The sequence below is a fragment of the Protomyctophum bolini genome (assembly GCF_963924005.1).
Source record: "Protomyctophum bolini genome assembly, chromosome: 13".
NCBI lineage: Eukaryota > Metazoa > Chordata > Actinopteri > Myctophiformes > Myctophidae > Protomyctophum > Protomyctophum bolini.
Genome location: NC_137874.1, coordinates 33,755,038 through 33,777,205, shown reverse-complemented (window position 1 = coordinate 33,777,205; position 22,168 = coordinate 33,755,038). Strand labels below are relative to the sequence as shown.

General features: G+C 42.7%; 2 protein-coding genes across 4 annotated transcripts in view; one reads left to right on the top strand and one right to left on the bottom strand.

Moving 5' to 3' along the window:
- The window catches only part of tcf7 (transcription factor 7), a 72,280-nt gene extending 68,593 nt beyond the window's left edge, over positions 1–3,687 (top strand). The window contains exon 13 of one of the 3 annotated variants that reach the window (XM_080779989.1): positions 1,060–3,687. In XM_080779989.1, coding sequence (XP_080636115.1) covers positions 1,060–1,453 — 394 coding nt within the window. In that variant the 3' untranslated portion in view covers positions 1,454–3,687. Of the gene's footprint in view, positions 1–1,036 lie in introns of all 3 variants that reach the window. The other 2 variants (XM_080779987.1, XM_080779988.1) reach the window with 2 other exon arrangements.
- A 7,418-nt stretch (positions 3,688–11,105) lies between these two features.
- skp1 (S-phase kinase-associated protein 1) lies at positions 11,106–21,869 on the bottom strand. The gene is made up of 6 exons (XM_080780032.1): positions 21,728–21,869; positions 20,635–20,734; positions 19,806–19,879; positions 14,449–14,592; positions 13,496–13,636; positions 11,106–11,935 (listed from the first exon to the last, which is right to left on the bottom strand). Exons 2-6 carry the CDS (start codon positions 20,729–20,731, stop codon positions 11,900–11,902), a joined length of 492 nt encoding a protein of 163 aa, XP_080636158.1. The 5' UTR covers positions 20,732–20,734; positions 21,728–21,869; the 3' UTR covers positions 11,106–11,899.
- Positions 21,870–22,168: the final 299 nt, after the last annotated feature.

Below are 22,168 nucleotides of genomic sequence, written 5' to 3'. Positions count from 1 at the left end.
TCTCTCTCTCTCTCTCTCTCTCTCTCTGTCTGTCTCTCTCTCTCTCTCTCTCTCTCTCTCTCTCTCTCTCTCTCTCTCTCTCTCTCTCTCGTTCTAAGACTATCAGAATAAGGGCTTGTTGCCTTCCCTTTGCGGTGACAGCCAGTGAGTCATATCATATTCTGGTAATGAGCATGGATCCTGCTGAGGTCTTTGATGCCGTTCTCAGCAGTGCACAAGCCTGCTTTGTTTCCAGCGAAATTATTATTGCCTTGGTTTCTACTGTACCAGTAGGGGGACCATGATTTAAGTTCAAAACAATTAACTTTTTATCATTAGAATCCTAAGAATCAATGGTTCGGTGTATATTAACGTTCCTGGAATGGTATATTTAGTATTATTCCAATCATTTAATGCACATGTGTACAGTTTAATTAAATGAAGACATTTAAATGATGCCGATATTTGCATCAGCATCATTTGCCAGATCATCTTGTTTGTATTAAACCCATTCTGTACATCATTAATGGTCTAGGACGGGTCACTGGTTCTCAGTGTGGGGTCGGGGGACCGCCAGGGGTACTTTAGGGGTACCCCAGCTAAATGATTGATACCAAACCAAATTGACCCTTATGGGTCTGTAAGTTTGGTTCCATTTGTACTCTCTCTGAGTTAAATTGACACTAAGGATTTTACAGTGTGGATTAGGGTGTCCAAAGATAAAGATCCTACCGATAATCAAACTAGGGGGTCCCTTGAAATGACAAAGGGTTGAGAACCAGTGGTCTAGTTTGAGAGCTTTAGAGAGATATAGAGCCTGCACTTTAGGATAAGAATCACTTCATTAGAAACAAAACAGCCCTGAGGAGGTTATGTATGTGGATGGAGACGTTGTGGATGTTTCTAAGGTGATTCTCCATGAAGTCGGAGTGCAGGCCCTCCCTCTCTAACTGTTAGTTTTCGGCCACCGTCGACGTGCGTCCATGCTTTTTGAGTTGAGAGGTTGACATCACATCTTAAAAGTAAACCCTCGTGACATTCTACACTTTATTCACAGATAACTCTCTTGACTGTTCCTAGGAGGAAAAAGAAGTGCATTCGCTACCTTCAAGGAAGAGGCTGTCCCAGCCCAACTTCTTCAGATGGAAGTGCTATAGACTCTCCCCCTTCCCTCTCCCCCACCCACCACCAACACCACCCTCCCTCCCCGGCCTGCTCGCCCTCCTCCTCGCCAGCCTCCCCCTCACTGCGCTGCCCCTTGCCTCAGCCAGCCAAGCACCACCACGCTCGCACCACGCCCCCCGAGCAGCCCGCCGCCAGCAAACACGCCGTCGACATCTCACAGAGGCCGCGGACAGCGGCCGGCAAGCACTCCCACCACCACCACACACACACGGAACTGTCCCACCACCACAAGCACACTCACCTCGAGCATAAATTTGCCATCACTCTCAAAGCACTGACAGAGCACTGACAGAGCGCTGACAATAGCGCGACGGTCGACATTACAATCTGTCCCATTGCCTCGCTGTCCTCAGAACCACCATACTGTACCAGCTCTCATTCTCAACATTCATCTCCATCCTTTCCAATTAATTGAAGACTTAAGGAGTGAACCACATTTTCTGGCCAAATAAACTCCTGTGATCAACTCGCCTCTCGCTTCACATACCAGAGGTGAAAACAAATGCGACCAGTTTTCTCATCCCAACAGCTGGTTGCTCAAAAACGTCAAAAGGACACCAAGTGATCATGTATTCTCTCCCCCCACGAAGAGAAGAGATTATTCTACATTATAACTCAAAAAAAGGGAGATTGCATTTGCTTGTTCGTCACCCTTTTAAGAATTGCCTGTCTATAACTTTGACTACCTTACACAGAGAGCATAGAATAGCAGTATTCAACCACCATTCTGACCAAATCATGATGGGAGCACAATCCAATGGACCAACAACAGTAGCCTGCCAGCCAGCCAGCCGTCTTTCCCAGTCCAGGACGAGGCAGAACCTCAGTTCTGAACACAGAACCTTAGAAGGGGAAGAACTTATCACTACTTGGAAGCCATTTTGAAAATGGTCATCAATGTGCTGACTTGGAGGCTGCAGTGTAAATTGTTTTTGTTCACAGCTTCAAGTCCAGTCGATTCCATATCAAATGGGACTTGTATGATTTTAGATACGACTGGTCAGCGTTGATAAAAAAAAAGTTTTATTTATATCCATTCAGGGTTAATATGTCAGAACTGCCGGAAAGTAATTTGAATGGTCATGTGGTGAGGCCTCCTCCCTCCCTCTGTTAAAGTTATGTTTACTTGTTTTAGGCACTTCCAAGCTAGTTATACTCTTCAAAGATCAACTATTGATAGTTGTTCCTCTTTTGATGACCAGTTTTAAAGCTACAATCCTTACGTTCTGTGTCCGTTGTCTACCTCTGTCCCAACGGAGAGGCAATTGCAACTGAAACAAAGATGGTGGTGTGTGTCCAATCTTATTGTCATTTTCAACCTGTAGGTGTCCTATACCCGACACCAGGGTCTACATTTCTTCATGAAAGTATAGGGAGAACCACCTCCAACCACTGCAGATGTGCTAGTTATTATTGATTAATATACTTTTACATTACAGATTGGTTAAAATAATGTTTCGGTTAGAACAAGTCCCGGGTTGTAGCCTTAAAGTTGTTTGAAAGCGCAGTTGGTGTTAGCTGGTGTTCAATCCCTCCAAGAGAAGGATCAGGAAGTATTTTATTTTTTTTGGTCGTTTTGTATGACTGAACATTCTGCAGCTCTGTAATCTATTCTAAGACCAAAATGGGTACTATTATATTTCATTATTGTGTTGTAAAGTTTTATAAATGTTGGGATTCCCTATCTATAATTAAACTTTTATAATTATGTTTTTATGTAAGAAAAACAAAACAAAAAAAAATGACAAAAAAAATAAAGGAAAAGTTTCAGTAGACTTTAGTTTCCACCATTTCTAAAAGCAATACATACATTTTCTGTTTTTCCTGCCCTCCTAAGAGGGGAAAAAAAGCATTTTGTGCAGAAGTTATTTTCCATTGATAATGTCGCAACAGTTCAAACTATGTCTTGTGTTCATTTTCTCAAGCTGTGCATGTATCAACTTTAGTTTACCAAAAATACAGTTAAGAGTGGAAAGGACATCACTGGCTTTACGTTACTGCTCTGCTTGCAGCATCAAACCCCAGAGACTACAATGCTTTTGGAACATTGCTTCCCAAACACTGACTGGGACCTATTTTTGTGTATGGGTCGTTAGTAAATATCCTTTTCTTTTTTTCCCCCCCTAAAATGTTTTCTTTTTCTATTTTATTTCAAATGAATTTCAAATAAATAATAAAGTGAAAATAGCATATCTACAATGAACAACGTGATTGGCTATTTTCTAGATGATTATTTCATAATCGACTAATAAATATTTTGGGTCTCAGCAGAAAGGGTTTGGGGACCAATGCTTTGGGAGACATTGTAGGCTGATGATTCTTTGTACAGCAAGGCTGCTTTATTCCGTTTTCTCCACCAGAGGGTGCTCTTGTGATAGAAATATTTGCTCATATTATAATACGTGGGCCTATTCATACCAGTGACTGAACACATTTGTCATTTGTCTTTTTTATGCTTTGGACTTTTGCCTCTGATGTAATACCCTTGTTTTTGTTTGATGTATTAAAAGTTCTGAAAATTGACTCTTGTCTATTGCAGACTAGTAGGCCTATATGCAGTTTATTAGCCAAATGTTGATGCCAAATGATCAGTTTGAGTAGCACTGCTGGGGAACTCGTCCTCAACAAACAACTTGGATATTTTAACTGAGGCACTAATCCCTACATTGTTGTCCAACCCCTGAATCAAATAAAATGGGTGCTGGAAAGCTTATATGTTGTGCTGAATCCAACTTGGACTGGGCTGCCAGCTCTTCTGTGGCTTTTTCAGGGTCGCCGACTCACCATACTGCATGCCAAAGATATTTTTTAAAGATACATAAAAAGTGAATGTAGAGTTTTTTAAGGGATGGTGGGCCTGGCAGGGATGTATTCCTCTTAAACTCAAGAGCCCCTTTCTACACTTTTATTTTGTGTGGTGGTCACTGGTCACTCCAGGAAGCAGTGATGTAATTATGTTAATTGAGAACACGCATTTCAAGTTAAGTAGCCTACTTGAGCGCTCAAGTTAACTAGAAATGCACTCTGTCATTGTGGTCTACTTGTGCTCGAGCAGAGCGCGCAGCTTACCCCTGACTCTTCTCAACTTACCCCTGACTCTTCTCAACTTACCTTCCCTCCCTCTTTAAAATGTAACAAATAAAGACAAAACACATAAACAAACATTTAAAATAAAACTTACACCAATTAAACATTTAACTCCTAGACCACCCAACGTGCGAGGATATCTTGCCTATGTATGTATAGGCTATTCTCTTTCCCAATGTAAATTGCAAGCTTCTTTGGCAAATGGGTAAATAGAAACAGACAGTACGTATCAGCATCCATGGACTTTTCCCAAAACTTCACAATCCCCGATTGGCCGAGGGAGTCACTGACATACGCAGCCGAAAACAGTACTTGCACTCATGCTCACGCAAGTAATAATAACATTTATTTTCCTCTCTCTCAATGGCCACCCTGGGGCGTAAACCTTAACCTGCGTTGCAGTCAGTGACAAAATAAACCACAATCAATTGGTGTCAAAGACATCACTGAAAACTGCAGCCGGTTACAAGTGGGTATATCTGTAGATTCATTCTGTCAGGGGGAGAGGTGTTTGCTGGGGATTTTCATCTTTTGACCTCTATTCAACATCAAATATGAACTTAAACTGAAGTTTGGGGGTTTGACTCTTGGTCAGGCTAAATCTTTATGTATGTAAAGGCCAGACAGTCGCAACTCCTATAAGACTCCTTAGCCTACAACAAAACAGTTTTAAGGCCAGTCCGGCTACGCCAATGCAACTCCTTGCAACTGCCATTGGGGAAATGGCTGCAAGCATGTTGCAAGGAGGTGCATTGGTGTGGACTGACCTAAAGGCAATGAAGAAGGAGGCCAACTCCCTCCTCATGCTCTCTTTCATCTCCGGAAGGGAGGAGCATGGAGGGAGTTTACCTAAGAGATGTAGGCCTACATGTTTTTAGAGAGAGAGATTCGAGAGAAACAGTGCCTGCTCCATTTAATTTCAAACGTTTTTATGTCATGTATCCCCAAATTAACTGCCGTAACACCTAACCACCTTATATGAAGTGGTGTTTTGCCTAAATTACATTAAATTAAATTGTCTAAACTCTAAACTAGGCCGATCTGCCCGTTGGGAACACCTCCTCTTATTCTATCTATGCCTGTTGTACTTCGTTATCAGGGTACCCGTCTGTCTAGATGTCTCTTTTATGTTTATCTCTGTATCTGTCTGTGTCCCTTTTATGGCCATATAAAGAGATCCCAACCGCTGATCTGACCATACAAGGATTTGTGTATACTTTATCAATATATTTGGAGAACCGTCGATACGACCGACTTCACACTGGGCACCATATGGTGCTCATTCAGGTCCTCAAAATAAAATAAACTAGCAAATTAACTTAAAAGTTATTAACTAAATAAATTGAAAATTTGAGTTGGATAATGTACCGCTACATCAGTAAGTCACTGACATTTGACGACCACATTTTAATAAGGTTATTTAGTATTAACAGTTAAGTAAAACCAATTAAAACTAAATAACAAACACTATAGTATAATTGAAAACTATTTTAGTTAACAGGGGGAAAAAATGTATTTTGTGTGTGTCCGTAAACACACTCTATAGAAATGACTGTCTTTCCTACATGACACTAGTATTTTACCTCGCCAGATTCATCTATAAAAATATTTTAATTGTATGATATTTTTAGCGCAATACTATATTAATCTCACCCCTAAGAAAGGCCCCTTATACTACAAAAAAAGAAAGAAACAACAGCACTAAAACTAACTAACACTAAACGACTCTTACAGTTTTTGTCAACAGTTCTGCGCATAGAATGAGCACAGTTATCACGGTTCAAAGTCAAACTGTTGCCATTTTGCACACAGGTTGACCTGGCACGGTTTATAAAACTAAATAAACTAAACTAAACTAGCAATTCCACTAAAATGTATTGAAACCTAACTGAAACAATGTACAAAAATAAAATAAAAACTAATGAAAAACTATAATAACATTGGTTCGTTCTTGAGGTCAGTCACATTTGTACGGACAACCTGAAAATATAATGTCAGCGAAGGCGTAAAAAGGCAAAAAAAGAAATCAAGAAAAAAAAAACTGTTCAAACCAGAGTTATTGTATCTTTCATTAATATTTATTTGTATTTCTTATATATAATTTTTGTTGTTTAGTTTCAGTTAGTTTCCACAGTGGCTTTGCTCGTTTTTGCAAGATCAAGTTAAAACAATACAAGACAATCAGAAAACTGAAGACATTTTCTGCATATATTTTTATTTATTTTTATTTTAAGTTTAAAATTAATCAATTTAGCCGTTATTGCGCCTAACTACCCTTCCCATTTCTGTTGCCACTACCATTGTACCCAATCACCTTCCTTTGCCAGCGAGGAGCCCCCTCCCTCCCCTTCAACACCCCCAGTTGGAGTCGCTCGCTAGCTACAGAGGCCCTCCCCGCCCGAAAACAGCCCCATAACTAAGTTACAGCCTACGATCACAACTGATCATATAAGACGCCCAGTAAAGCCGAATTCACAGCGACGGAATCCAACCCCTAGAACCTGCGATCACCCAACATCCCCTTTAATGCCAAATTAGGTTTTTTAACTTAAAATGTATTTATTTTTTTGTCATTCACACGTTTCAGTTTAGTTCAGTTTTAGTGTTAACTATAATAACTTTGGTTCAAACACGTCTCCATGGCTGCAAGGCTTTGGCGCCTTTTTGGCCCTCCGCTTTTGGTTTAGGCCGTGCCTCTCTCAAATCTCCCCCGCAAGCAAGCAGTGTTGATGAGGTCCACAGCTGGTATTTTGGAGGTTTTTAAGAGCCGGTCTTCTGGGCCATGTACGCGTCCAGCTCTGCATCCAGGTGGCTCTTGGTCTTGGACATGTAGGTGTCCAGCTGGTTGTCCAACTGTTCCCGGGTCACCGGAGTGCGTTCGGCTCCCCTGCCCCTCCTACGCCGCCGCCCACCTCGGCCAGTGAAGCCGCCGCGCCGGTCACTCCCACTGCCACTATCATCACCACCATCTCTGGCTCCGACACCTCTGCCTCCCTCTCCGTGTACGGGTGCGACTCCACCACTCTGGGGCCTGCGCCTACGCAAGGCTCCACGGGCTGCCCGCCCGCTGCCTGTAGAAAGGGCTTCTTTCACGGCGGCTCCTCCACGACGCCCCCATCCTCTGGGCAGGCCGAGCATCCCTCCTACTCGGCCCATGACGCTCGTTCCCCCGCGCAAAGGCCGGCCAAGCCGGGTGCGAACGTTGCTCTTCTTTCCCAGTCTCTGTTGCAGGTCGAGCTGCTGCTGCATCAGCTCATTGTCCAGTCCAGACTGTGGAGGTTGGTGATCTATCTCCATCATCTGATGCTGGTTGCGGTAGCGGCTGTTGCGGACACTGGTCACCGGCCTCTGACGCCTAACGTTTCTCACCCTCAGTGGTTGCTTGTCCAGCCTGTGGAAGCGTTCGTCCAGAGACAGGTTGGTGTGGTGGTTCAGTGTGACCTTTGGGGTAAACCTCTTCTTTCCCAGGCGCTGGTCTAGCTGCTCTTGGTGAGACAGTGAGGCCATCGAAGGCCGGTTCTGCATGTGACGGGCCAGCTGGCGATCCCGGGCATTGGCCGCGTGCTTCTGACGCATAGCGGCTCTCGGATTCACTGTCGAATGGTTGTTCTTCCTCACCATGCTGTAGTGCTCAGTCGGAGGAAATTTGGTGGCACGATTCATTTTGGCCGTAGACGTCGCTTGTTATCAGACTCTGAATAAACTGTTTAAAGTATATAAGAGTTAGGTTAGCCAAAGCTAACCCACTTGTCAGCAAAAATACCGGCACGAATAGCCTAGCTTTGTTAGTTTAGTTAATCAAATAATAATAATAATGCAGCTACATACGTTTCATAGAAAAGTATCGGTCTGCTTCCGTTATGTTTCTACTTCCCAGAAACGTGTCGGGGCACGCATTTTATACACTAGGCTACATGCGTTTGATGACGTCACCCCTCCAACGAGCCCTGATTGGATACAGCCTCTGGATTCAGCTAGTCTGATGTCGGAGATCCACTCCTGATTGAACGTCGTCAGACAACGACTTGTAGTTGGAAAGCTTTGGCAGATTGTTGCGTAACGTAATGTCACAGTATTCGTTTTGCATGAAAAACACTCCTTGGCCTAAATTCGGCCATAGCCACTTACCGAAATGTGCCCAAATGTGCTGACCTCATCACTTTTGTGCTCACTTCATCACATTTGTGATGACAGCTATGCATAGGCGGCGGGTGCATAAGGCTAGGGAAGGCTTAGCCTTCCCAAAAATTATGCTGGGTATTTTTTTAAATATATATAATATATGTGCGCAGCATTATAGAAGGCTATTGTGTTTGTGTGTGTGTTGTCGCTGCCCCCTGGTGATCGCTGATCGGATATAGGCTATACACTATACAGCAACTGGCCTAATCAGCATATGATTGACTAGCCTACTATTGGTATGTCTGTAAACCTCGTCCTTCCAGTCGCTTTGTAGGCAGCAAAGAGTAGCGTGCGCTGGTTTGTTTTGGGAAACAGCAAAACGCAAAATGTCTTTTTCAAGGCAAAGATAAAGTAGCCTAATTCAGAAGAAGAAGCTGTGAGTCGGCTGTCAGAACGCAGTGCCCGCACGGTTCACAGTTCACACCACTGCAGCAAAACTGACACGTTCAGCGGAGTGACTGCTGTCTCTGTGCCGTCTAAGAGCCATGAGCCGCGACTCCCGGAGGGGCAGCAACACCGCCGGGTAATCTACACTGACTGACTCGAGACTTGAGAAAAAGACGTCCAAAAGTTGTTGTCTGTGTATAGGCTAATTCATTGGTAAAAGTATGCTAAATAACTCATTTTTAGACCATCTGGGAAATAAATAAATAAATAAATCCGCGGCGGCGGCCTCGCTCCGCTCGGCCGCGAGAGTCCCCCCCCCAACGCAATTCTATAGCCTACCCAAAGGTAAAACGCACCCGCCGCCTATGCAGCTATGGCTGTTTATAGGCCAAGGAGTGTTTTTCATGCAAAACAAATGCTTGGAATGGATTCAGAATCATTCCAAGCATACCCCCTCACAATTGTCACATGGTACTTAAAGCATGATGAAATTTGAGAAAATTTGCCTTAGGTCTATATTGGTTGTCTATGGTGTGGTATACAAAAATGGCCATAACATTTTTTCGCAATGTTTTTGGCAGAGCAGACCTCTCATTCTGTGGACCTTAATGACCAAGTGAATAGAGAAAACACAAATAATAGGTACGGCATGACATCACAGGTTAATCCTTAACCGTTGAGCTTTTGGGCCTGTGGCTCCCCGGATAATACTACACTTTTACTTTGATTATAGGTACATAGCCTAGATACAATGAATGAGTTCTGACTTCTACTCCTAATCTGAGTTCTGATTTCTACTCCACTACTCCTAATCTTAGTTCTGACTTCTACTCCTAATCTGAGTTCTGATTTCTACTCCACTACTCCTAATCTGAGTTCTGACTTCTACTCCACTACTACTCCTAATCCGAGTTCCCAGAAGTTTACGCCAGCTATGCAAGGCTCAAGAAACAAAACTGTGGCTGTGCAGTCTTAATAATTAAATAACCACTCCAACTTCTGGCCATCATCTTCCCAGAATAGCTCAGGTTTTTGTTGTTGCATTACATCAAATAAAGGAATTCTCAAAATCAATTCGCCAGACCCACACACCCCACCAGGTAGGATAGGACACATTGGGTTTGCCCAAATATGGAGCTGCCTACTCAGTCTCAGACTAGCACTGATGTCATCAAATGTCATCCAAGTAATCTGAGGGAACCCGTTACAAAAGGCAATCTCAGCTATTAGTGTAGATTTCCGTCCTACACAAACATTAAATTCCCATCGACAATGGGGAATTTTACATCAATGTCTGAGCAAATAGGCAGTGTCCATTATACGTCATGATAATGTACCATGATAAGCGGGCCCCTCACTTCACACGGTTAATTCCAGAAATCCCCATATATGGAGATCACCGTCATCAATATTACATCCAATGCCCTACTACAAGAACTATGATAAATGTACCAAGTACTCATGCGTTCTAATTTCTAACGGGCATTGCACTGGTCTCTCTACAGAGGGTATGCGCATGCATAAAGTCAATGGCAAATCGAGTGGCAAAGTGAGTTTAACGTCATTTAATGCAATCAGATTTTTCTGTTTGGATGGGCTGTCAAGGCCGGAACGTTTTCTTTTGGCCAGTCAGTAAAAAAAATCTGAACAGACATATTCACTTCAATATGTCTGGGTCCCCACCCACTCACTCAGGGTTGACGTGTCACACCTGTAGTGATGGGAGGGGCACCAAAATGTGGTGTTTAATTGGGTAATGGGGGCACTCCCTGATTATAAATGTACAAACTTGTGTGTATGTTCACATGACCTGATGAAGATCAACACAGATCGAAACGTTGTCAGCATTTAAATAAAGAACGTCTTACCTTTACCTGTGGTGTGCGGGCTCCATCCTATCTACATGAAGTTTCTTTTAGCCCAGCACCCAGCCTGTCGATAGCCCAGCTCCAGTCAGTAGGCGTTGCCACAAAATGTCCAGGTATGTCGTCACGCACATCCCCTCTATTGTAAAGGCCCCCGCAGCAGGTACTGCTATAGCAAAACAAGGCGCAACAAATATAATAATCAGAATTAATTACAAATTAGTCTGTAGTATGGTGTCATCTTGTAAGTCACTTATCAGAACCAATTAATTTACATTCATATCAATTGACCATTCCTCCATTTCTGAGTTATAGCACAGAAGACACCGCTTTTAGAAATATTACAATATTACTACTGAAATGCTTTTAATTGAATCATTTTCCCGGTCAACACAGAACACAAAGGCATGACAAATAGGGCACATTTTTATATCCTTTAATTACCTCTGTAACATAGCATGGTTGATCATTCTAAATGCCATCAGAGTTCATCTGAGAACAGTTTCCAATTCAATACAACATGAACAGAAAGCAGAATTACCCCAGAGTTTCATGACAGCAAATTTTTACTTCTCTGACGAGTACTTCCAGTCCACAGGACATAATGTACACACACACACACATTGTATTTTCCACTTGCCTCGAACTTCAGATTTCCTACAACAGCCTGTCCTCTTTTAACGTGATCGAGGATAGCACAGAACAAATGCATATACAGGAAAACAAAATAAAACCCAACAATATTAAATCTTTCAGTTCCGTTCTGAAAAAGGAAAGGAGAAACAAAAGAAAAGAAAAAAAAAAGCCTTTACTCAGTTCTCAAAATGAAAGTAAAAGTTCAGTATAAAACAGAACTGTAGCGCTTAAAAATGGGGGAAAGGGAGTGCTGTATCATCTAGGGGGGAGGGGGATAAAACGCGGACTATACACTTCCTGTGATTATATAAAGCCTGGAGAAAATGTGTGGAAACTGAAGAGCTTTTTTAATTTATTTTTTAATTTAAATTATTTGTGACACACAAGCGGGCTAAAATGGACCATGCTGTCAGTACACAGAAAAGGGGGTTGAGTGGATGTGGTGGTCGGTCTAAATATACTAAATGTGATGAATATTAACAAGTATGAACAGCGTGCCAGTGCAACCAGTATAATTGGGACGAGTCCTCTTCAGTACGTGTAGTGTTGGCAGGATCCTCCACCGAGCCCTCCCTCCCTCACTTCTCTTCACACCACTGGTTCTCTTTGCGTACCTGAATAGGAAGCACAGGTTAATATTATAATAATACATTGTCAAGCATGGTCTAAAACAAAATAAATATAAATCACAGGCATGGTCTAAAACAAAATAAATATAAATCACACATTTGTGAAGTGACAAGTGAGTGGTGCCTCTTGATGATGATGAATCCTTTTCAGGCCTACATGGCATATATAACGTTTATATGGAATGAAACGGGGCACCCACTTTCAACTACATGACATCAAAGTAATTACTTGTGCAATCAGAGCACGCAGGTACTGTGATTGCGTCCTCTCTCGTTTACATTTGACGTAACCATCAACAGCCAATTAAAGGACCACCATTCCTGGTGACGTAACTAAGGTACGATCATTGCAAGGTTGGTATAAGGGTCAATAACGGGTCTAAAGGATGTAGTTGTATTAGACATTAGTTTGTAGCACTCAAAGTAGATATAATATGAAGCGGTGATGCCAGTGGTGAGCGCACCTCATGGCACGCTCTGCTTGCGCACAATTAGTTGGCATCTCGACAAGAGTGCATTTCTTGTTTTATTTTGCAATTGGCCTGGCCTGAAAAGGTTATGCAGAATAAAAGGATCCGTAGAAGGTCCACACACTGACACATGTCACGACACACACACACACACACACACACAAAGCCACGACAACAAAGTGCAGTGAACATGTGTTGTGCAGTGAAACCCTACACCATCTTGACATTACCCGGAGGGCCTGTACTGAACAAAGTGCTTTGCCGCACATTGTGAGCTTGTATATTTACTATTCATGAAAGGTTTTGGGGACATATGACCCTTGCTTAAAATAGGAATGCCAGGTTTAAAGCTTTAATCCATCAAATTGGATTACACAGCATGATCATAATATGATGTCCTCATGCTTCTGTAAGAAAGTAAACATGGACATTTCCCAAACAAACAGACCTCCCCACCCAGTCTTCTTTGGCGGTTGGGAAATAAATGATGCAGAACCACTGCTTGTGGGTCTTCCAGTATATGATCACACCCATTTCTATGATGGATAGCTTCTAGTTCCGATGCTCTGGCTATGGCCATGCCAGACTACAGTATGCCTTTTCCAACCGGCTAAATGCAAAGATGTTTCTTTGCAAATCTCCTACACACAGACCTGTGAACCAATAGGACCCACCGGATGTGCGCCAGCTGATTTGAATCCGCCCCTCTAGACCAGAAATCACACAGGCTGGGGCAGGATAAACTGATTTATTGCTTTTAAATGTTCAAAATATATTCATATGGCCCTGTTGCACTTCACTATTTAATTCTCGATGAGGCGGACCATTAGGATACACTTATTTTGCTAAATAAACGGACGAATATCACCCAAAAACATATATGCCAATAAAAACAAACGATTGGACTCCATATATTCTCCATATCGTCCAACCAGTTAGTATGCATTAAAGTTGAACGCATACTCCATTGCATGACAGTGTTACCTGCCAAAAATAACTGGTCATGTTTTCTTGGCTTGTATGCGAGTGTTAAACAGGCATAAGTCAGTATTAACAGCATAGATGGGTGGTGTACCTGGGCTTCTTCCTCCTCTGTGAAATCATTTTTTATATTAAACGTCTTCCTGATCTCCTCTGGGGTTTTGCCTTTGATCATGTTGGCCACCGTCTTGCAGGTGACATCTAACAAGCCTTTGATGTCCAAATAGTTGGCAGCCTACAGAGCAAGACAGAAGAGATTGAACAAAAACACATTAGACTTTAGCCAGAGCACTGGAACAACATCACGAGTGCAGACATTTTTTAGAAAAAGGGGGGGGCCCAGCAGAAATCAAACCCTGCACACTGACAATCAGTAGCAAGGCTACCAACCGATGTGGACACACAAATGATGACGTCGGCATGCCCTGGTTCAAGGAGACAGGGGCCCGGAGGGGTCCAATCTACTCGGATGACAGTGGCTCTGAGCTTTGGTGTCATTTCCCAAGACCTCACAGCCGTATGTCAATCTATTGCCCAATCAATCACAGCCAGTGCACAAGTCAAGAGGACTTGCCTGGCCTAGCTTCCGTGGGGTGCAGGCGTTTATTCGACATAACAAAAAGTCCGACATGAGCGGCGGGTTAAAAAATCACCCGTGCTGTGGGTTACAAATCACAGGCTGTGGCTCCCGACATGCGTTGCCAGTTATAAGTCACCCGTGCTGCGCGTTTCATATCACCTGTGGCGTCCGTGTGCGACGCCACAGGGGCTCCACTGGACGCGGGTCAAAAAAACGAACCGGGGCAATGTTAAAGCAGTCACCGAACGCAGCCGGATGGACAGTGGGTGGAAATGTCACCGAACGCAGCCGGATGGACAGTGGGTGGAAATGTCAGGTATAGACTAGTACTTTTCAAGTGATGTGATGGTGTGATGGTAGATCTTGTAAATCTGCTATTTTCAATATATTCCACACAATCCAACAGATGAATGGACACAATTCAGACGATTATGCAGATGTGTGTGTGTGTGTGTGAGTGTGCCCACCAGAATGAGTTCAAACAGGGTGCCTTGGTCCACTTTGAGGAACTCCTGGTCCCACACAGGAATGTCATCCGTCCTCTTCTCCTTGTTCTCGTCATCCTCAGGGGGAGGGGGGTCGTCTTTGTGATGGGTGCACCACTGGATCACCTAAAACGTCCATGCATGTCAATTTAAAACTAAATTGGGCTTCTCTTCCCTTTTTTATGACAAAATCTAACAAACTAATATAATAATGCAGTTGGGTGGAAAATAATAATCCTAGTTCCAATGCACAGCACTTTTTTGAAAGATCTACAAGCTCATAGCACGCCGCTACGAGCTTGTAGGTCTGCTATTTTTGAAAGATCGAAGAACGACATAGAAACATAGCTTTTTCAGAAAACTGTCAGGATGTAGAAGACATTTTTAGAATCTGATCTCAGGTCAAAATGGGATATATATCTCAGGTCTAATCCCTGGTTTCTTAGACCATGTGTCAAACTCTAAATAGGTCACAGGTGGTTCGAGCATCACTAACATAGTGGTGTTTTGTTTAGTAATACCCAAAAGGTCAGACCAAAGAAACGCTGTGTGACCAAAGTCTGATGAAATTTACCGCCCGGAAACAGACTGTCAAATATGACTGACTATCATAAATCATACACCTCCCTGACAATATCGCTGGGAAAATTATTTTTGGACCATAATGTTTACAATTTTAACCCATATAGGCCTGAAAGAATATATATATATATTATTTTTTTCAAAGATTTGTGCCGCGTTTACAATTTTTCAAAAATAGCAGACCTACAAGCTTGTAGATCTGCTATTTGTCCATAGCTAAAATATAACATAATGCTTAGTTAAAACACCAAAATGGGTTAAGTGAAGTCACACCAACGTTTGTTACGGTGTATCAAACAATTACCAGTGTCAACTGAGCACACAGTAAATACTAGGGCTGACCCAAAAAAATCGATTAATCGACGTTCAATCGATACGCACGGGAATCGATTTTTAAATTTTGAATCGAATAGTCATTTTAAAAAAAGCGTCCGCTTTTGGTCCGCGAGACGGCCCCATTTGGTCCGCGAGCCATGCTTGCGCCTCGCAGCACCTCGCAACGCCTCCTCTTTCCCCGTGTTAACAAGGAAGGCAAGCGCATGCACCACAGCTCAGTGGACATTAAATATAGGCTACCTTGTTTGATAAGTCATATAAAAACATTACTTACACGAAAATGAAAATATAAACTTCACAGATTATAGATCACTTGGAATTATAACAATCTGTTGAGTATTGCCTGAATAATGCCACTATAAAATCTCAACTTTTATCGATGAGCCATTACGCTGCTTGGATTCACATGGTGAGTGCGCTCAGTGCACCGAAGAATTGATATTTTTTGCTCCTACAGACCCAGACCAAAACACCTTTTCTCTTTGGCATTTAATTGCACCTGATCGTATTATTGTAATAATGTAGCATATACTATTTGCCTGTGTTTTGTCTTTTAATTATGCTTTTTTTTTTTGCGCCGATGGTGATGCGATGCTCCACTTGTTTCAGCCTGCAGGCCTACAGCACTTTGGTCAGCTTTTATTGTTTTAAATGTGCTATATAAATAAAGTTTGATTTAGGCCTATATTGGAGCAGGTGCTGGCAAATAACTAATTACTGTAATGCAGTGAAGTTGCGCAAATGTCAACTCAATTAGCAAGTGGAGCTGCATGCATTCTGCACTGCAGTCTGCAGATCTCTTCTTAGAGTTTACTTTAATATTATGGTTTACTTTCAACCATAAACCATAATATGATTGACAAACCTTGGATTATAATTCTTCATCGACCAACAGCGCATGCAGCATGACTATGAGGTAAATTTAACTATGTGGGATTTCTCCATCGGCATCGCATGTCGATAAAAAAATGGGATTTCACTAGTGGCATTATTCAGGCAATACTCAGATTGTTATAATTCCAAGTGATCTATAATCTGTGAAGTTTATATATTTTTTCCCATACGCACACTCACAGTCACATTAACTTTATGATCAATCAAATCAACCGTGGTTGATTTTATTTCTGACAAGTGTCAGGCTTGAAAAGTTCATTCATGTTACCGTTCGTTTACAATTGACAGAGGAGTTTGGATTATATATATTTTTATTTGATGGAGAGGTAATGCCTGTTTCAGGCAGTTGACTTGTTACGGTCGGATGTTTTATTAAGCCAAATTATTTGTGCGTCACTGCTTTCATGAAGGCTGCTACAGTTGTTGCTTATTGTTTAAAATAAATGAGACCAATACAAGCATGCCTTTCTCTCCGCTATATCGTTGTTTAAGCCAAAGAGTCACTACTCGCTCGCGCGCGCACCCCCCCCCCCCCCCCCCCGTTGACGTTTCGAAGCGTCGACGTTCGAAACGCGGGAATCGATTTTGAATCGATCATCAAATACGGAATCGAAGGTCAGCCCTAGTAAATACACGTTTAGAATTTGTTTGACAAAAAATGCGTAACCAGACTATTATGAGATGTAGTTGGGGTATATTCTATATCTAATGGTTTGGCTTTTTTCTTATCAGATTATCGGTATAGATCCAATAATGTGGCAGACTACCCAATTATAGGCCATCCAACCATTGTATGCGACACAACTCGGTAGAGGTGATTATAATAGAGTGTGTGGGTAGAAGAAGTCACTGGGTTCTTGTGTGGTTATGGAGGTCAGTGGGGGTCTCATGTAGGAGTGTAGTGGCCCAAGGGACCCAATGAGGGGTGGGTGTGGAGGTAACCACGTTATGATTGCAGTTTGCACACACGGTTGGTCATTGATTCGCATGCGTCCTCGCTTGTTATTGAAACACCCGGTAGCACTGTAGTGTGTTGCAGAGCATCTGACGTCCTAGACCTAGAATGCCTGTGATCATTTAATTATACTTCGTAAATTTTCATGTATCTCAGGCATAGATCGCTTGCACCAGATCCTGGTAGATATGAAAATTTGCGGCATAAATGTGATAAATGCTCCGTTTGTACTCACCCATTAAATAATTCCAAAGACGTGGACTGAAATATGGTCCTCTAGTTTTATATCCATGTGAAAGTTCTGGCACAAAACGCGTATTTAGTGAATTATCTCCACTTTTTCAAGAGATGCACACAGACGCCTTTCTCTCCGGCGAGGGGGGGGGGGCGGAAAGATCGATGAACTGATTTTACAAATACGTCCTGTTTACCGCAGACGTCATCACCAATTGACCAGGGAAAGACAAAAGTTTGCAGTCACACAATTGGCAGGTGGTGTGATTAATTACCCAGCAAAGCACCTGCCAATTGTGTGACCGCAAACTTTTGTGTTTCCCTGGTCAATTGGTGATGACGTCTGCGGTAAACAGGACGTATTTGTAAAATCAGTTCATCGATCTTTCCGGCCCCCCCTCGCCGGAGAGAAAGGTGTCCGTGTGCATCTCTTGAAAAAGTGGAGATAATTCACTAAATACACGTTTTGTGCCAGAACTTTCACATGGATAATAACTAGAGGACCATTTTTCACACCACGTCTTTGGAATTATTTAATGGGCGAGTACAAGTGGAGCATTTATCACATTTAGGCCGCCCATTTTGAACCCGAACAGAAATTAACCTTGGTGTTCTATGGCTCTGTATGTGAAATACTGTACTTACTGTATGTAACAACGAGAGCCGTTCTAGGGCTACTGACGTCCGAGCCTGTTCTTTCACTACCAACGCCTCCATGATTGGCGCTCGGCTGCATGCAAACGGGGGAGGTTTTCCCACCATGAATTGCATTGTTTAACTCCCGTCCGGTAGCAGGCTAGCAGCCGGTCCAATCGAGCTATAATCATATGGAGGCGTTGGTGGTGAAACTTAAAGGAGGGTCGGTCATTAGTCCTACAACCTATCTCAAACCCTCACCTCCCACGGGGCAGCACACCTAAATCTAACCATGACCCTCTCCCAACCCTTATCGAACCCCTCACCAACCTTAATCCGGTCGTTAACGCACCCCTCACCAACCTTAATCCGGTCGTTTTAACGCACCCCTCACAAACCTTAATCCGGTCGTTTTAACGCACCCCTCACCAACCTTAATCTGGTCGTCTAAACGCAACCCTCACCAACCTTATGTCTAACCAATTACTAGTCTAAACTAATTATGCACCCCGGACGGGACTGCATGCCTTTGACAGCACAGTCAGACAGAAAAGATGAGAGAATACAGAAACACCGACCCGAAGTCAAGTGTTTGCATTGGCACGACTGCATGGGTAACTTTTGCGAGAGACAAATAAATCCTCTCAAATCTCTAATTGACAAACATAGCAATTTAGCAAGTGTTCCGCAGCGCCGTCTAATTTAATGCAAGAGAACCGAACTTGAGCACTTATGTCAATTACGGCTGCCTTCCCCGTCAATAAATGTATTCCATTTCATCCTATTCCTACCGGTTGCGTGGTGTAATAAACTTTCGATTTAGAACTCCAGTGACTTCCATTATTCCTGTAATTTCATCTTTTAGACGCTGCCATGATGTCAGAATAGAAGGGGGACATCGAATCGAGCACAACTGACTTATAATTGCGCACGGTGTTGCGTGCAGCAAATAGCAGATATACAAGCTCACAGCACGTAGCATTCGCGAGCTTGCAGATCGTGCGCAGCAGTGTGCACGAGTCACACCAACACTTCAGTGTCGCCGTGTCGGGTTACATTCAGCAGCCCGTGGTGCATTCTGAGCAGAATATATTATTCTAATGCATATTATTTGAGTGCGAAATTGCGAATGGAAGCTTGGTAGTTTGGACTTTGGAGAGATCTCTTGACTAGTAGCAAGTATATGCTGCGCTTAATGTCATTCACACTGTGGCCATGGCTTTATACACCCCCCACCCCTCTTATTAAATGTTTTTGCAGATTCGCACTGATCTCATAAATGGCGGAAATCCGTCCCCAGTACCACGCTGGGCAAGACCTACGCTGTAGACGGTATAATTTGTTTTGGGCGGAAGTTGACGTCGACGCTTTACAAATCAGTTTACATTCTCTGTGTATGAAACAAGTGTTGTGATTGGTCGAAAGAATATCGTATCCGGGGGAAATGCATCCGACGGATGTTCAGGCCGACACCTCCGCCGATACCGTCTCTGCCTTAGGTTGTGACCAGGCTTTTCTCTTCGCAGATGAGTAAGCCTGGGACCGAGGCTATAGGGGTACAGTCATTAGTCCGACACCCTAACCCCAAACCTAATCGCAAGCACGACGCAACGCATGTTGGGAGCAACGGGGAGTTGCACATGTCAGAGTTTCGGTGTGTCGGATAAGCGGTGCACACCCCGACCATAGTGCGTTATATTACCTTCTTGAGGATGGCAGCGTTTACATTAGGGAGAGGAACTGGATCATCATCTCCTTCATCGTCCATTCCCAAATCTAGATAATATGCAAATACAAAGACCAATTGTACTCCATCACCCTGTAGTCACTTTCATTACAAATACATATATCGACATTATCCACATGTGGATAGAATAGCCAACTTAACATGAGAGCGAAACCATAGGCTGAATTTGTTTTCATGTAAAGCTTAGAAAACACGGCCTTATCGTACACTAGTCTGATGTAAGCAAAGAAAATGGAGCTAATAAAATAATAGGTTAGACTTAGGTGTGCTTGCAACATTTACTTTTAACGCTCAATAATACATTTAGTTTATTACTGTTCTATACAGTTTGGCTCAACACCAAGACAGTGGAGGATGTGCGTTAAATTGATCACACATTTGATTTAGGTGTGCCCAATGTGCAAAGCATTGACAATACTGTTGACTACTGCCAGTGATTTGCACACTGGCACACCTAAAACTAACAGCCAGGCCCATTATTAATGCTGCAATCCAAAAACATTTGTCCTCCTCCTAGCATTCAAACACGGGTCACAGACCAAATTTATACCACTACCACACAAGATACAGAAACAAGTTTACACCTGTATACCTGTGAGATGACAATAAAGATGATTCCATCACAGTCTACAATAAGAACAGCAAGCCATTTTATTGTATCCGTCTTTTGTTTTAAACCTGTACAGAATTGGCCTAGGGTTTTATGGCCCTTGCATGAGTAGCCAACACTGTATGTTGCTAGGTGCTACTAGACAACTAACGATGATCAATAACAGCACTGTACCTTCTAACATAGTCTTGATGGTGACAGATTGTTTGGCTATTTCAACATCCACCTCGAAGATCTCTCCATCCGAACTTTGTAACTTTATTGTGGGCATATTCTGGAACAACAGAGAACACTTCAATTAGTTATGAGCAACAACGTGATGTATCAAACTATTTCAGTTACATACATTAAACGGTAAACACAAGTTAAGTCTAATCTTGACTTGTTAGTTGACATGCAACTGACAATTCGTAACGACTACTAGTACACACTACAGTAAAGTTGTGTTTTAATTAATACAAAAGGAACCAAACGTACACTTGACTTGACTAAAACATTCGTAACTCAAGTTGTGTACACATGGACCCCAGCCCAAGATAGTATACTACAAATCAACCCTTACAGGTCCATTTGGTTCCCTTTTGTACACCAGAGTTAAATTATAACTCGGGATTTTACTTTGTAATGTTAACTACCAGCAGCTGACAATGACAAGTAGTGCACAACTGAATTATTACTTTGTAAAGACAAGTAGACACCGCCACAAAAGGGAACACACGTATTCGGCCGCTGTGCTGCCTTCAGCCAAATATAAGCCTAATTCGATATAATCACGACATGTCTTTAATATTGTCATTCCCCAATTATAAACCAGACCCAGGCTACCAGTTAGCTACTCAGCTAAACAGGTTAAAGCTGCTCAGTGCTGCTTACCGACCGGGAAACAGGGACGCTAGCTCGTTAGCTTAGCTAGCTGGTACGGACTTGTCGTGAAGTTTAAGGTTCACGAGTTCACGTTACGAGTATTTCATTTTAACTAGCTGCCTCTTTTTGTATCATTACTGTCCAATGTACACATTCATGTGCTAAATAACTAGCGGGCTAGCCAGTTTACGCCAACTTGTAGCATGACGCCAGTAGCATCTGAGCTAATGTGTTAGCACTGTGCGTTGTCAGCAAGGCCTGGTATAGCAGCATCCACCTCCTGGCTCCCAGATATATACATTCAACACTGGGACGTAAATAAAGGTACAAATGTGCTCTAACTTCTACGTTGAACCGTTCATAAAACGTGAATAATGTGTAAACATTGTAAGTTGTTACTTACTGTGAATGTTTGAAGCCAACTCAACGCTCAAAAGTCAATAGCAGTACAAACAACAAGACGGGCAGCAAGCAATAAACAACTAGTACTGATAGCTTCTCTGGCTCTCTGCTGGAGTCTACATCCCATAGCCCGGGTGGGACGGGATGTCGCGCTTTGATTGGCTAGTTGGGTTGCAGGGTCAACTGCTATTTTCGTTTTTTCCCCTCAGGTTCAGAGTGAATTGAACCGCCTAGCCAATAAGTGTCCATAGTGCCTCCCGGCCATGGGATATCTTTCGCTTTGTCACATTGATGGGAAGGAAATAAGGTGGCGGATGGAACCTCTATGGATGGAACAACTAAACAGTGCTGCGCTTAAATAATATTTTAATATGGCATGTTTTGTACACGGACTACTATATTATATCATGTCTTTTAATACATTAATTATTTTATTTATAGC